Source organism: Ichthyophthirius multifiliis, assembly GCF_000220395.1.
Source record: "Ichthyophthirius multifiliis unplaced genomic scaffold scaff_1120509251421, whole genome shotgun sequence".
NCBI lineage: Eukaryota > Ciliophora > Oligohymenophorea > Hymenostomatida > Ichthyophthirius > Ichthyophthirius multifiliis.
The window spans coordinates 46,381-62,993 of NW_004085890.1; the positions used below are offsets into that span (position 1 = coordinate 46,381).

Genomic DNA, 16,613 nt, shown 5'->3' on the forward strand with positions numbered 1-16,613 from the left:
ATAAATTTACTTAAATTTTTGTATAATAAATTATTTGTATAAATAAATTATCCATTATATTTTAAACTATTTATTTTTTCATTTTAGTTATAATATTTCCTATTTTTTTATATATAATTTATAAATATTAGTTTTTAATTAAATAACCTAGCTATTTATTTTTGTTTTATAGATAGCAAATAAAAAAAAATAGAATGTTTGCTAATATTTTTTTTTCTACTTATGAATTACAAAATATATATTGTAAAATAAATATTTTTTTTTAAATATAATATTTTCATTATAAATAGTTTATATATATTTAATTAAAGTTTATTATTTATTATAGATATAGTTTTTTATTTAAAAATCAAAGCATTTTTATTAATTATAAAATATGAAAAAGATTTTACTTCGATTAAAAATCTAATAAAATAATAAATATTTTTAAAAATAATAAATAAAAAAAAATTATTAATATTTTTTTTTATTAAAAAGTAATATATAAAACTCATTTATAAAGTTAAATCTAATTTAAGATAAAAAATTTGTTAAAGATTTTTGAAATTTAATTTTAAAAACGAAAAATATGCAAAGAAAAATAAAATATACAATATAAAATTACTTCTATTTTAATAATATAATATTTCCGCAATAAAAGAAAATAAACACTGAAATTAATATAAAAATATACAAATATATTAAAATAATTAAAAATTAAATAACCAAATAAATATATTCAAAAATTGTATTTATACCATTTTCAAACATTATTTAAAACTAACTTTTAAAATGAATAAAAATATTTTATAAAACACAATATTTACATCTTAATTAAAAGAAGCGAATCATATTACTTAAAGTCCTAAATCTTAATACTAAACTTTAAAATAAAAAGATAGCTTTCTCTAAAATAATACTTCAGTTAAATTTTAAGACTCAGGATAAAAAATAAATATAGCATAAAGAAAAGAATAAGATAATTTATCAATAAAATCTAATGAAAACGATGATTACTAATAATTTAATTTTATCTAAATTGCTAAAAAAATGTATTAAAAAAAAATGTTTCATATATTTAATAAAAATCAAAATATGTAGATTATAAAACAATTTAAAAGAAGAATAGAATATTAACTTAGAATAAAAAAAATAAAAAATTTTGCCTGAAATAATATAAAAAAATTAAACATAATAATAAAATACAATCGAAATAAAGTAATTAATTATATATTATTCATTTTTTATAATTTTATAAAATACATATTATATTTAATTTTTTTATTTATTTATTTTTTTTTTCTTTTTTTTTTTTCTAAGTAAATAAATATTGATAAAGTAGGAAGACCTTTAAATAAATTCTAATAATGAAAGCGTTGATTAAAGTTAACAATAAATTAGTTTTTTTGGTAATTTAAACACTAATTAAAACTTTTATTAAATACTGCCTCAAGCAGATGATTCGAAAAAATAAAAATCTTGTAACTGTAAAAAATCTAAATGTTTAAAATTATACTGCGACTGTTTTGCGAATGGTGAGAAATGTTCAGATATTTGCAATTGTTGTGAATGCAATAATATGGACGATAATAATAACAGAATAAAAGCAATTAACAAATTAATTGAAAGACATCCCAATGATGCTAATATTTTAAGAAAATTCTAAAGGAAATCTAACGATACTAAAAAAGGATGTAATTGCTATAAATCTGGGTGCAATAAAAAATATTGTGAATGTTATAATCTAGGAATTTAATGTGGTTAATTTTGTAAATGTGTAAATTGTAATAATACTAATGAATATAATTAAACATAATAAAATAGTTAATTTAAACCATAAGAACCATTTATTTAAAATTTACTTTAAGAACCACTTATCTAATTGTAAGAATAAATTTACTAATAAAGTTAATAAAATCAATAAAGAGAAATTACTAATTAATATGAAATAAAGCAATAACTTTAATAATAAGATAAATTAAAAGAATAAACATACTAAAATTAAATAAAAGAAAAGAAAATATTTTCACCTTAAGTAATAGAATAAATAATTTAATAGTAAGTAAATAAATAATTTATATAATATTAAGCAAAAGAATAAGAAAATTAACCTTAATTGAAAGAATAAATAATTTAAAATTAAATAAAAGAATAAATAATTTAAAATTAATTGAAAGAATAAATCTTATAAACATAAAATTAAGAATAAATAATTTCACCTCAAATAAAAGAATAAATAATGCAACTTCAGTTAAGAGAAGAAGATATTTAATCTTTACTAATAGAAAAAATAGGAAAATTAAAAGAATAGTTAAAAGAAAAATAATTATTAAGCAAAAGTTTAAAAGAAAAATAATTACTTAATTAAAGTTTAAAATAAACAGATTAAATTTAATAAAATTCAAAATAAATTATTAATTTATAAAAATAGAAATAAATTATTTCTTAAAATAATAAATAAAAAAATTAAGTAAATACTTTAAATGATGAGAATTAAAATTAAGCTAATATTGCACAAATTTATACAAATAATAGTTGTAACAGTTATAATAATAATAAAGATAATAAAGAAAAAGAATAAATTAAAAAAAATCCATCAAAATAAAAAGTTTAGGTTTAGAAAAAGCAAATTTTTGGTTTATTTGAAAAAATTAGCAAAGTATTTATAACGGAATACTTTAATTTATTGTAATAAAGCTAGGATAATTAAATTAACGTTGATATTTTAAATAAAGAAATTTGAAAAATCAAAATTAATAAATTAAAAAAATTATTTAGTTTTATATAAACATTTTAAAATTATTTATAAATAAAAAAAGAGGCATTATATTTTATATACTTATAAAATTCATAAAAATAATAATTCGGTTTATGTTTTAATTTTATTTTAATTTTTAATATTTAAATATAATTTAACATTTTAATATATTTTTTCAAAGAAATTATTTAATTTTATTATACAATCATTTATATTAGATATTTTATATTTATTATACTAATATTTACATTTTCTTCAAATCATTCTTTTAATGTTTAAATTTTTACATGTTTTTTAAACTATTCCATTTTAATTCAATACTTCTAACTATATAGTTTATATAAAAAATTATAATTAATATTTTATATTTACATAATAATCTATCAATCAAATTTTTTTATATCTAATAATTATTTTTACTCTAATCTAATTATGTTTAAAAATTTATATTTTCTTAAAGTTTCTCTCTGTCTAAAATATATGAAAATTAATCATTATTTTAATTTATTAAGTCTGTTTAAACTTGTTTATCATTTAATATCTAATTATTGTTAGAATCTAAAAATAGATTAAGATTAAATAAAATAAAATAAATAAATTACCTTCTAATTTTACTTTTACGGCTACTTCTTTAAAAATTTATTAATTTTAAATATCTTTCTCTATTTTATATTCTTAATTTTATTAAATTTAAATTTAAATTTAAGATTAATCTAATTTTAATTTTTAATTTTCGTTTATGTCTAAAATTTATTAATTAGTTTCAATTAAATTATTTTTAAGACTCACTTTTTAACTTTTATTTTATTTAATAGTATATTAATTATTGTTATCATTATTTTCATGATTATTAAAACTACTATCAATAAAATTTATATCCTTTTATTTTTGAATAGTCTATACATTTAAAGTTTATTAATTATTTATTTCACAAATTTAATTTTTTATATTTAGATCATATTATATTTCAATTTATTTTAATTAATTTAAAAGTTAATTTTAATTTATACAAGAATCTTATATTAATGTATTTTCTACATGTAAATTTTATTTTTCGATATATTTATTTTCCTAATTTTAGTTTATGTTTACTTTTTAATTTATATTATTTTATTTTTATTCATTTATCGCTTTATATTTTTTGTCTAGATTTTATTCATTTTATTTACTTTCCTAATTTTATTTAATTTAAATGTTTATATTTTAATTTATATCATTATTTTTTTTATATCTTTATTATTTAAATACTAATTTTACTTATTTAATATATTTTAATCATTATTATTATTTATTTCACCAATATTAAATTTATTATTATTTGTTTTCTCTTTATCTAAAAATTTAAATATATTTTAAAAATCAGGTTTATTTTTTCCTGTTTATATCAATAATTTAGGAACTTAGATTTATTCTATTTTTTTATATTTATTGTTCAATATTAATTTTTTTATCTTCAATTTTTATTAATGTGTAGGTAATATATTCTATAAAATATTTCCTTTAAGAAATAGTTTTTTCTATAATAGTTTACAATCTTAATTTATTTGAATAATATTTCCTATTTTAGAATTACTATTAATAGTTTTTATTTCTTATTTTTCATTTTAAATTAATTAATTTTTTTAAACTGATTTTATTGAATTAGTAATTTAATTATTTTATAAATTTATTTTTGAGAAATCTTATTAATCATTTATATTTTAATACTTTAATGATTCTTTTTTCTAATCTATTTTATTATGATGAGTTTCTAAATTATTTTTATTTTAAAATTTTTAAAAAAGTTAAAATTTAATTTCTTTCTAATTATTATATTGATTAGGATTTTAAGCAATTTTTAAGTCTGCGAAAAAAATTTAATTTTATATTTTACTATTATTTTCTTAATTTATATTTTAAAATTTTATATTTATTGTTTAAATATTTTAGGTTACTTATTTTTATTAAATATCATATTTATAAGTCATTTATTTTTCATTTTTAATATTTTAATTATCTTATTCTTAAGGCTTTTCAATATCTGATTATTGTATATTACTAACTATTATTTCATATATATTTTAATAATTTTATAATTTTTAAAATACCTAATGCTTATTCATAATTTTTTTAATCTTATTTATTTGTAATAACATCAATATTTTAATTTTTAATTTAAGAAAATTTTATTATATTTATTTTTATATTTAATTTGATTTAAAATTATTTTATATTTATTCTTAATTTTTTAAATTCTAAATTTATAAATCTTTAGTTTAATTTAATTTTTAATTTTATTTTCTAATTAATCGATATCGGTTTAGTTTTTTAAAATTTATTAATTTATATTAGTGAATTATTATTAATTAGTTTGTTATTATTATATATTTAAATTTTAATTTTCATTATTAATTAATGTTTTTTCATTTTAATTTTATTTATTTTTTATTTAATTTTAATTTATATCATTTTAGTCATTATTAATGTGTGCGTTTAATTTTAGTTTAAAGAAAGGATTTTTATTAATATGATTTTATTTTGAATTAAAATTACTTTATTGATTTAAAGAATTATTTAAGGATTATTAATTTGAATTTTATATTCCAAAACTATTAATATTACTTTTTGTTATTTATTTTATTTGTTCCATTAGATGGGTTTAAACATTTTTTGTTTTTTATTAATTTTGTTTTATTTTTTCTTCATTTTCAATTTTTGTTTTTTTAATTTTATTTTTTCTTATTATATATTTATATTAATACTATCTTGATTTTTATTTTGTTCTGAAACTTAGCTAATGTCTTTAATATTTTAAATTTTATTATCATTTTTATGTTCTTATAATTATTTTGTTTCTTATATATTTGCATTCTAATAAATATGAATATTATCATTTTATTTTTAAATTATAATTCCTTTCATTTGTTTGTTTTCAAATTCACTTCTATATTCTTTGGTTAATGTGTCTTATGTTTTCTAACAATTTTATTCTTATTTATTCTAATTTTCTATAATTTTATTGTTATCTTATTATTGTTAATTATCCATTATTTAACATTTAATTTCTTAAATTTAAATATTTTTTTCATAGGTTTATGTTTTTAAGTTATTTTATTATAGTTAAATATTTTATTACATTTCTAATACTTAAACCTTTTGGTTTTGTTAATCCTAAATATTTTATTAAATAAATTAAGATTATAAATTTAAGTTAATTTCCTTAGACTGTAAGTTGTTTTAATATTTTTTTTTTCTTGAAACTATTATAATTATATGCTTTATTAGATGATATTCATATTTTAATTTAATAATTAATTATTTTAGTTTTGATCTTATAATTAAGGCCTTTTTAAAATTTCTATAGTTTAGAAATTTTATTAGTTTTCTTCTTTCACATTAATTTGTTTGTTTTCTTAATAATCATTAAAATTTTAATATTCTATAGATTTTTATTCTTTTCTTATTTCATTTAAGTTTTAGTGTTACTATTTTGCTTTATCTTCTTATTGTCTTAATTTTTCTTATTCTTCTTCTTATTTTATTATTATATTATCTTTATTTAAAATAGATATATTAATATTTCTTCTTAAGTTTAAATTATTAGAGTTATAAATATTTTTTGATTATTATAAAATATTTTAATTATTTTCCTTTTATTAAAGAAAAGTTTTTTCATTTTACTAATTTGTTTCTTCAGTATTGTTTAAATATATATTTTATTATTTTGATTGTTAATCTTAATCTTAGATTTTTAAAATATTATTAGATTTTTCATTTTTACTAAAACTTAATTGATTATTATTAATAGCAAGAGATTCTTTTGTGAGACTTTTTTTCTTTTAATCTTTTATATAAGAATCTTCTAATTTTTCGTTTATTATACTTTGTTTATTATTTTCAATATTATTTGAGGTTTAATATTTTTATTTAATTTATTAAATATTTTTTTACAAACATAAACTTTCTTCTTATTTAATATTAGATTTGATCAAGTTTTATTGAAATATTGATTAAAATTCGCTAATGTTTGTTTTTTTATTATGCTAGTTTTAATTGTTTTTCTTACAAGAGTATATGTCAAAATCTTCTTTTTCTTTCTCGGTTTAAGCGTTAATAATATTAATAATTCCTGTTTATTAATTAGAAAATTCATTTTACATTTAGTTTTCTTAAAAATTTGAATTTATATTGCTCATGATTTCAAATTAAGTGTCAATTATTTTTGAATTTGAAACAAAAGAATTATCTAGATTGATAGATTCAATAATTTTTTAGTTATTTTTTTTAGAAATAACAATATTATTACTATATATTTTACAATCATCTTTTTTTGGAATTTTAAAGCTCATTTCTTTTATATTACTATATGAAACATTTGTACAATTTATGTTATATTCTTATGAGTCTTCTTATATTATATCTATATTCTAGTATTTTTAGTTAATATTTTTTTAGTTTTACCCTATATTTTATGCTTATGATTATTAGTAATTTACATATTATTAACTTTAGCAATTTTATGAATATTAACTTTAAATATTTTATTAATCTTAAAGAAAGTTATTTTAAAATTAGTCACTTTAGAAAAAACTAATATAATAATCTTCTTGATTAAAATTATATTATTAAGAATTTTATTACTCTTCTGTATCTTAGAATTTTTAATAATACATGTTATTGTTGTTTTTATTTTTTTTAAGTTATTATTAAATATATTTTTTTGTTTTTTATTATAAAATTTAAGTTAAAAGATTTATTTCAAATAATATATTTCACTATTTTTTAGTCTAAAATATTTAGCAAAATACAATAGTAAAAATATATATAATAAAACTTAATATTTATATATAAATTTATATAAAATTTGTTAATAAAAAGTTTGTTTATTATTAATTAAATAAAAATATTCATATATTTTTTTATTGAAATATTTTTATTAGATTTCATTTATTATTTTTTTCAATATTTTAAAAAATAGTTTTAATATTCTAATAATTAGCTTACAATTTTTTTATCCCATATCATTTATTATTCTTAATTAAGCATATGCTCAGTTTAATTATCATAATCTTTTTCATATTAACAATATTATTTGAGAACATTATTAAGTAAATCTTAAATTTCCTACTAATAATATTAACCAAATATTTTATTAATAGCTTGCTTTTTAAATTCTAAAGCTAATAAACATCCAATTAAATAATGTCCTCTTTCATGATTTAATAAATATATACTTTTACTTTTAGTCCAAGAATCATTTCTCAAAAAAACTTTTACTTAAGGAACTATTTAATATTATTATTATATTTTTTATTCACCTTCTTGCTGTTTTTAAACTATCTACTTTTCCTAATATTTATAACTTATTGCCCATTTTATATATGCACTCCAAAATGAATCTTCATTTGGGACTCCTTTAAAATCATTCCAACTTAAATTAACTATTTCTAAACCACCTATTTTGCAAGGAAGAATTTGATCAGCAGGAAATATAACTTAATTCATATAATAGTCATAATCAAAATAATCTTAATATTCTTAATTTTAATTTATTTATTCATCTGTTATTTCATATTAATTTAATATAGTTTATTATCTTTCTTATAAAGAATTCATATTTAATTTTTGTTAATTAATTATGATAATATATATATATATTTCTAATATTATTTAGGTTATTAAATTATTAATGTGTTTTATAGAGATTCTGAATAATTCTGTTAAATATTAATATATTTAATATATATAAAAAAAAATTATAAACATATGAATTATTTAATATTTATTTATATATATTAATATCATATATTTTTTTTATTAATAATTTTTTTATTTAAATAAATAAAAATTTTAAAATAATTAAAACAATATATATATATATATATATATTTATATATATATATATATTTATTTTATATCTATTTTTTATACAAATTACCTATTTTAAAATATTTTTTTATATTATAATCCTTTTTATATATTCTAATTTTATATTTTTTATTTCTTTATATAAATTTTTATATAATTTATAAAAATTTTATTTAATAATTTATAAGTTATATAAAGGTATATTTTTATATAATATTTCAAAGTTTCACAATTTAATAAAAATAAATTAAAATAAATGTCTTTTTAAATATCAAGAGATTCAAACTAATTGAACAATTAATCAATAAATGAAGATTTAAATAATAATTAAAGTAAAATCATAAATTAAAATAATTTAAGTTATAATGATGATGACTTAAATAATTCTAATTCATATGAATGGATAAGTAGAAAATATATACAATTGAAATAATAGTTGAATGAAAAAAATAAGAAGATTGATTAAGTTATAAGAGAAAATAACAATTTAAAAAATGAAAATAATCAATTATTGAATTAGATTTAAAATTTTAAAATAATTACGAATAATGATTTAAAAATAAAATCAATTTTAGAGGACTAATAAGAAGAAATTAAGAATTGGCAAAAAAAAATAAAGGAAACTGAAAATTTGGTTCAGGAATAAAAAAAAATAATAAAAGCTTATGAAGAAATAATAGAAAAAAATTAAAATAAAACTAATGAAGGAGATTGTAATAATAATAATGATTTACAAAATAAAAAATTCATAAAGAAAAGGATGAATTAATTTAAGAACTTCATAATTAAATTTAATAAATGAAACATATATCAGGCTAAGATTTTAATAATGAAAAGAAATAATACTTGGCATAAATAGCAGATTTAAAATAATAATTGAAAAAGATAAATGTTAAAAATGAATTAAATTAATAACATTAATAATAAGAATATACTGAAATTACTTAAAAATAAAAACAAATTTCATTATAATATTAAGAACAAATATAATAATTATAAAATAAACATGAATAATAAAATATAAAATAAGATAAATAAATTAAAGAATTAATAAGAGAAATCAATAAATTATAAGAAAATAATTTATAAATTAAAAATTAAAAAGAAGAATTAATTAAATAAATAAAACAAATTTAATAAGAAAATGTAAACCTATAAGAGTAAAATTATTAAGTGAATTAAAATATATAAAATTTAAATCAATAAAATCAATTATTAAATGAAAATTTTGAAATTCTTTAAAATGAAAATTAAAAAAATAAAAAATGTATTTAATAATTTTAGAATATCATTAATAATTTGGAAGATGAAAATTAATAAATAAATAATTCATTATAAAAAATAATTAAACTATTTAAGATTAAAATCAAGAAATTAAAGTTTATAATTAAACAATTAAAAATTAAGAATAATAAATTAATGAATACTATAATTTATATAAATAATTAAAAATTTAAAATCAAGAATAATTATAATTAAATGAAAATAATAATTAAAAATTAGAATAGTAAACAAAATAATTAGAAAAATTAAATGAAAGAAATGTAATTTTGGAAAAAACATTATAATTATAAGTTTAATAATTAGGAAATTATTAAAAATAAGTTGATAAAAATAATGATAAAATATTAAAATAAAAATAAAAGAAATAAAATTTAAGAAAACAAATTGAAAAATTAAATTAGGAATAAAGTCTTGCTTTGAATGAATTATAATAAATAAATAATGAACTAAAAGAAAAATTATAAACTTTAACTTTTGAAAAGAATAAGTAAATAGAAACTTTAAAGAATAATGTTTAAGAATAAATATAGGAGAATTAAAAAGCTAAAGAAAATTATAGAAAAGAAATTAATTAATTTAAATAATAAACAAATTAATTAGAATATGAATTTGAATAAAAATAATTGGAATAAAGTAATATAATTTAAACTAATGAAAAAAAATTATATAATTCTTAATTCGACATGTAAAAAATAGAAGATTAATTAAAAAATATTTAAGAATAAAAATTATAATTATAAATTTAATTAGAAAATTAAAAAACTGAATTGGAAAAATCTTTGATTTAAAGTGAAAAAGAAACACAGAAATTAAATCAAGAAATAAACAAACTGAAAAATGAAAATATTTCTTATTCAAAATAAATTTAATAGTAATTTAATGAAATGTAATTATAAATTAAAGAAACAGATAAATTAAAGTAAGACTTATAAATGTAAACAAAAGAAAACAAATTTATTACTTAATAATTAAATTAGTTAAATATTGAATATAATAATTATCAAAAATAATTGGAAAATTCCTAAAAAGAATCACAAATATAAAAAAATAATTAGGAATAATTAAAAAAAGATATATAATAATAAAATAAAGAAAATTAATAACTTATATAATAAAATTAAATGTTTGAACTTTAAAATTAAGCTTAAATATAATAAATATAAAAACAAGATGAATAAATAAAAAATTTAAATAAAGAAATTTAATAAAGACAAAGAGAATTAAAAACTTAATAATAATAATCGAATAGTTAAAAATAGTAGATTTAAGAGTTAGAAAATAATTTTAATAATAAAAATGAATAAATTTAAGAATAGATATAATAAGTATTTTTTTTAAATTAATAATTGGATATATTAAATAAAAACTTAAATTAAAATTAGTTAGATTTATAGTAAAAAAAAATCCAAAATGATTTATTAGAAAATCAAATTTAAGATTTTAATAGTTAAAATTAATTTTTGAAACAAAAAATTAATGAAGATAGTGAATAATTAAAATAATTAAATTAGTAATTGATTTAATAAGAAAAAAAATATATCGATTAAATTGAAAATATTAAGTAATAACATTCTGCTTAAATAGCTTAAATAAATAATTAATAAAGAGTTTAAGAAAAATAGAATTAATAAGCCTAGTAAAAAAATTAAAAATTAGAGGAAGAATACTTAGAATTAAATAATTCTTATAATAAATTAAAAAACTAGAATTAGAATTTAGAATGCAATATTAACTCTATTAAAAATGGTTTACACGAAAAAGACTTATAACTAATGGATAAAGTAAAATTAATAAAATAAATTTATTTATTAAAAAAATATAAAGGATAATTAAATAAGTTAATAAGAAAAAAACTTTAGTAAATTGTAAGATGAATTATATAATTTAATAAATAAATTAAATAATAAAGAAAAAATTATTTCTTAAGTTGAATAAGAAAATAAATAACTTAATTTAAAAATAAAAGAAAATTAATATAATTAAGAATATTTGAAATAATAAATAGAATAAATAAATATAGAAAAAGATAAATATGCTAATGATTCATAAATTAAATTCAAACAAATATAAGAACATAAAGAAAAATATGCTTAATTATAAGATGAATATAATTAATAAGTGTAAAAAAAATAACTTGTAAATATATAGTTTTTATGAATATAATTAAAATAATAGGTTAGAGAATAGTAAAATAGAAGAGAAATATTTTGAATTGAAAGAACAGATGAATAAAGTATTAACAAAGTAAAAGCAAATTGACTCTTAGTTAAAAGATAGTATAAGTAATAGCAAAATTGATAAATAAGAAATATTTAATTTATAAAGAAATTTAGAAGTTAGAAAAGAATTTGAAAAAGATGCTTAAGAAAAAATAATCTATTTTCAAAATTAATTAAATTCTGTTTCAAGTTATAAAAAGCAAAAGATAATTAATAGTGAATAAAAATGTATTAATAGTAAAGGAAACAGTGATCTAAAAGTTAGAAATTATTAAAATAATTACAATTAATAACTATAAAATAGTATCGACTAAGATAAAGGTTATGTTTGAAAAAAGACTAAATTATATAAAAATTTAAATATAAATATAAAAAAAAAGTTGAATTTTATATTTCAACTTAAAAAATATAGATATTATTTTTAATAAAAATTTATGTTTTAAAATATTATAATTATTTAAAAAAAAAATTGTTTATGATATTTAATTATTATATTTTTTAATATATTACGCACTTATAAAATTTTTTTTTATATATTAGAATAAAAAATATACATAAATATATTTATTTATTAATAAAATAAAATATAGAATTTAATAATTTAAAATTTTTAGTATTAGAGAATATAGAAATATAAAAATTATTTATATTAATAAATTAAATGAAAATATTTTTTTCATAAAATCTCAGGTGCAGAGTATAAGCTTTGCAAAATTAGATTTTCAGATTAATTTTAATTTTCTTTTCTTTATAATATTTAATAATCATACTATTAGCTTAAAATAGCTTATTTTTAAAAATTAATATTATTATTATATTTTAATGAGTAATTAATATATTTAAAAGCACAATTTAGTATAGCAATTTTTAAATAATTTTATTTTTACTTTTACTTTAAATTTTAGTGAAAGTATATTTTAGTTGACGTTTTAAAATGTAATTTATTATCTTCTATATTTTGTTAAATTTTATTTTAATTATGAATAGATGGTTTTAAACATTTATATCTATTATTCATTTTATTTTAGATTTATTAACTTTTTTCTTATAATATTTGGTTTTCTATAGAATTTTAAGTTTTTAATTAATTATTATGTTCTTTTATCTGAATATAATTATTTTAATTTTACGGATTAAATTTATTTTAATTACATTTGTTAAATTTTTTAATTTAAATATTTGTTTCAGGAGCAGAGTATATTGATTTGAATTTATTTCCTAATGATTATTCATAAGTTTAAATCATTGTAATACTAATCATATTTAAGTTTTTTATATTTTTACTTTTTTTAATTAGTAATTATTATTATAAAATATGTGTTTTAGTAATAATTTTTATTTTATAAAATACTAGTGAGTTTTCAAAGCGATATTTTTTAATATAACATGTGTATTTATTATATAAAAATATATTATTAAATTATTATTAACTTTTATTAATTTATAATTAAGTTTATCAAAAATTAATTGTTGAAAAATTGAAAATTATAATACAATGTTTAATAAATTTAATGATCTTAAACATAATATATGAGTTAAAAATAAACAATATAAATTTTTTATTTAAATTTCTTTTTTAAATATATATAAAAAAATATTATTTCAAATTTATATATAAAATTTTATAATAAATATATACTTAATTATTTTCTTTATATATTTTATTTAAGCAATTAAAATGTCTGATATAAATAAAGAAGATAAAACAAAATTTTCATATGCTTTTAAATAATAAATAATGAAAGCATGGTAGCCTGTTCCTACAATTAATTCTACAATAATGTTATTTGCAATTTTATGTATAAATAAATAAAAAAGTATTTTTTAAAATAATATCTATATATAAAAAAAGCGACTATATTTTTAGTTTTTGGAATCGTTTTAATAATATTATCAAATTAAATAATAGAGTATTCAGTAAGATATGATTCTGAATGTGGAGATGTAAAATTAGTAAATTAGGAAGATTTTAAAAATAATAAACTTCCAAATAATTCTTGTAAGGTTAACTTTGATATTAATGAAAATATAGAAGGTCCTGTATTTGTATATTATGAGTTGGACAATTTTTATTAAAACCATAGAAGATATGTAAAATCAAAAAATATTAATCAATTATAAGGAGATAATGTTTCATCATCAGATTTAAGTGATTGTGAACCTGTTCTTTATTATAAAGATTTAAGAAAATTTAAAATCATAGATGATAATTTAAAAGATAATATGATAGCCAATCCATGTGGATTAATAGCAGCATCGTATTTTAATGGTTATTTGATATATTTTTTACTATTTTTATTTTTTTTAATTTTTATAGACACATATGTTTTAGAGAATAAATTAAATAATTAACCTGTTCATATTAGTAATAAAGATATTGCTTGGCCTAGTGATAAAGAAAATAAATTTAAAAGAAATAAAGATTATCAAAATATATAATGGTTAGATGTGGAAGATGGTATTTTTTTTGAACAAAAAAAAAATAAATTGTAAAAAAAATAAAAAAACTAAAGAAAGATTTATGGTTTGGATGAGAACTGCTGCTTTACCTAATTTTAGAAAGCTTTGGGGTATTATAGAGAAAGGATTGGAAAAAGGATTTTACACTTTAAACATTGAAAATAGTAAAAAGAAAATTATTAATATTTATTTTACATTTCTTTTATAAAGATTATCCTGTTTAAAGATTTAATGGAAAAAAATTATTTGTTATATCAACTGCCAACGCTTTCGGTGGTAAAAATAAATTTTTAGCGATAAGTTATTTAGTTATGGGTTTTATATGTCTTTTAATATTAATAGTTTTTATTGTAAAAAAAATCAGTAATAATAAATAAAAAGCTTAAAAAAGTTAATGAAAAATTAATAAAATTTTAATTATTTGTATTTTTATAACTCTTTAGATTACTTTTTAAAATATATAAAAAACTTATAAAATTAAATTTTAAATAAAATAAAGTATTTACGTAATATGAAAAATAATCAATTATATATAAAACTATTATTTACTTTTTATTTAAAACGTAAAATTTTTTCTTTTTATTCTTTATAAGAATATATTTTACAGTTTATATAAGTTATTTAAAAAGATTGCAAATATATGAAAATATTATTATCGATAAGTGTTTCACAAATAGAAAACACTATTGATAATTAATTATGTTATAACTTTATATTTTTATAAAATATTATTAGATTATTTTAATTTATTTTATGACGTATATATTTTTATTTGTTGTTATAACCTTCATTAAGTTTAAAATAAATTATTTTTATTAAAGAATATTTTAATTTCTTTTATTATATATAATTTTAATATTTTAATATTTTTATCAATTCCATAAACTGCATATTAATTTAGAATGTTATTTGGTAAGTTTATATCAATTAATTGTAAATAATATTTTTTATTTATTAATTAAAAGATTTAAAATTTTTCATAAAATAACAATTTTCTTGTAATTTTTATAAATTTTAAATTTCAATAATAAATTTTCAATTAAATCTTTTATAATTTTTATTTTCCCTAATTAAATAATGCTTTTTATAACTTTGGCATATTTCTGATAATAAATATTTTTCAATGTTAAATCTATTTTTACTACAAATTTTTATATATAATTATATCTTTTTTTATTATTTTATATAAATTGTTCAATTTAAAATAATGCTGAAGATTTAATTATAGTTATTCCAATTACTTTGACTAAAGATGATGTTAAAAAGTTAGCTCCTGATAAATCCATATTATTATCCTTTTTATTTATTTTAATTTATAAAGCCGACTCAAAAATTTTAATAAATTTAGGCGTTAAATTAATACAAAGATATTTGATTTTTAATTAGATATATTGCCATATCAAGATTATATGTGCCAAAAGTAAAATAAAAAAAATATATATATTTATTAAAACTTTCATAAAAAAAATGTTAATATAAATTATTTTGTTTTATATATTATTTGATTTATGTTTTTTTGTTTTTTCTCTCATTTTTTATTGATTAAAAAACTCAATAAATAAAAAAAGTGGCGAATAAAATGGAGTAATAGTGATTTTTTGTTAATATTTATAAATTATTTAAAAAAAAAAAATATATAAAACATAACCAATAATAAAATTACACTGTAAAATATAGTTTTAGAATTATTATAAATCATTAAGTACATATAAAATGGATTTATATTGAATAATGAAAATAATGTAAATATAGATGAATTTCAAATATGTTATCTTAAGCTAAAATTACTGAAATTTTTCGATGTTTTTTATTCACTATCATAATATTTAAAATCTACGCAAGACAAATTAATATACATGATATAATATTTATAAAAGGATTTTATAATAAAAAAATGTTTTTATATATGGTAATGAATATTATGCTTAAAATACATAATAATAATAAAATGAAAAAAAGACTAAAAATATATTTCTAAATTATGTTTTTTAAAATAAAAAAAAAATTAAATTAATTAAATATAAATATTTATTTTTCAATTAAAATAAAAATAAAAGTTAAAAATT

The 16,613-nt window shown here is 13.6% G+C and overlaps 1 protein-coding gene across 1 annotated transcript, besides 26 other annotated features; it reads left to right on the plus strand. All coding sequences in view use genetic code 6, as the record gives it.

The window, feature by feature from the left end:
* The first annotated feature begins 11 nt into the window (after positions 1 to 11).
* Positions 12 to 51: a microsatellite.
* Positions 52 to 246: 195 nt separating this feature from the next.
* Positions 247 to 289: a microsatellite.
* Positions 290 to 1,243: 954 nt separating this feature from the next.
* Positions 1,244 to 1,278: a microsatellite.
* Positions 1,272 to 1,296: a microsatellite.
* A 714-nt stretch (positions 1,297 to 2,010) lies between these two features.
* Positions 2,011 to 2,163: a microsatellite.
* Positions 2,014 to 2,064: a microsatellite.
* Positions 2,092 to 2,195: a microsatellite.
* Positions 2,099 to 2,220: a microsatellite.
* Positions 2,105 to 2,149: a microsatellite.
* Positions 2,221 to 2,290: 70 nt separating the features above from the next.
* Positions 2,291 to 2,356: a microsatellite.
* Positions 2,357 to 2,396: 40 nt separating this feature from the next.
* Positions 2,397 to 2,441: a microsatellite.
* A 431-nt stretch (positions 2,442 to 2,872) lies between these two features.
* Positions 2,873 to 2,907: a microsatellite.
* A 1,012-nt stretch (positions 2,908 to 3,919) lies between these two features.
* Positions 3,920 to 3,979: a microsatellite.
* Positions 3,980 to 5,109: 1,130 nt separating this feature from the next.
* Positions 5,110 to 5,178: a microsatellite.
* Positions 5,115 to 5,189: a microsatellite.
* Positions 5,135 to 5,180: a microsatellite.
* A 195-nt stretch (positions 5,190 to 5,384) lies between the features above and the next one.
* Positions 5,385 to 5,425: a microsatellite.
* Positions 5,426 to 6,322: 897 nt separating this feature from the next.
* Positions 6,323 to 6,363: a microsatellite.
* An 853-nt stretch (positions 6,364 to 7,216) lies between these two features.
* Positions 7,217 to 7,270: a microsatellite.
* Positions 7,271 to 8,583: 1,313 nt separating this feature from the next.
* Positions 8,584 to 8,623: a microsatellite.
* An 88-nt stretch (positions 8,624 to 8,711) lies between these two features.
* Positions 8,712 to 8,762: a microsatellite.
* Positions 8,721 to 8,771: a microsatellite.
* A 1,154-nt stretch (positions 8,772 to 9,925) lies between these two features.
* Positions 9,926 to 9,989: a microsatellite.
* A 1,054-nt stretch (positions 9,990 to 11,043) lies between these two features.
* Positions 11,044 to 11,079: a microsatellite.
* Positions 11,080 to 11,869: 790 nt separating this feature from the next.
* Positions 11,870 to 11,902: a microsatellite.
* A 1,597-nt stretch (positions 11,903 to 13,499) lies between these two features.
* Positions 13,500 to 13,544: a microsatellite.
* Positions 13,545 to 13,765: 221 nt separating this feature from the next.
* IMG5_200420 (ligand-effect modulator 3 LEM3 family protein, putative) lies at positions 13,766 to 14,945 on the plus strand (the record flags this gene model as incomplete). Its single annotated transcript, XM_004024032.1, has 4 exons — positions 13,766 to 13,886; positions 13,940 to 14,545; positions 14,601 to 14,711; positions 14,758 to 14,945. 4 exons carry the CDS (start codon positions 13,766 to 13,768, stop codon positions 14,943 to 14,945), a joined length of 1,026 nt encoding a protein of 341 aa, XP_004024081.1.
* Between the last annotated feature and the right edge of the window lie 1,668 nt (positions 14,946 to 16,613).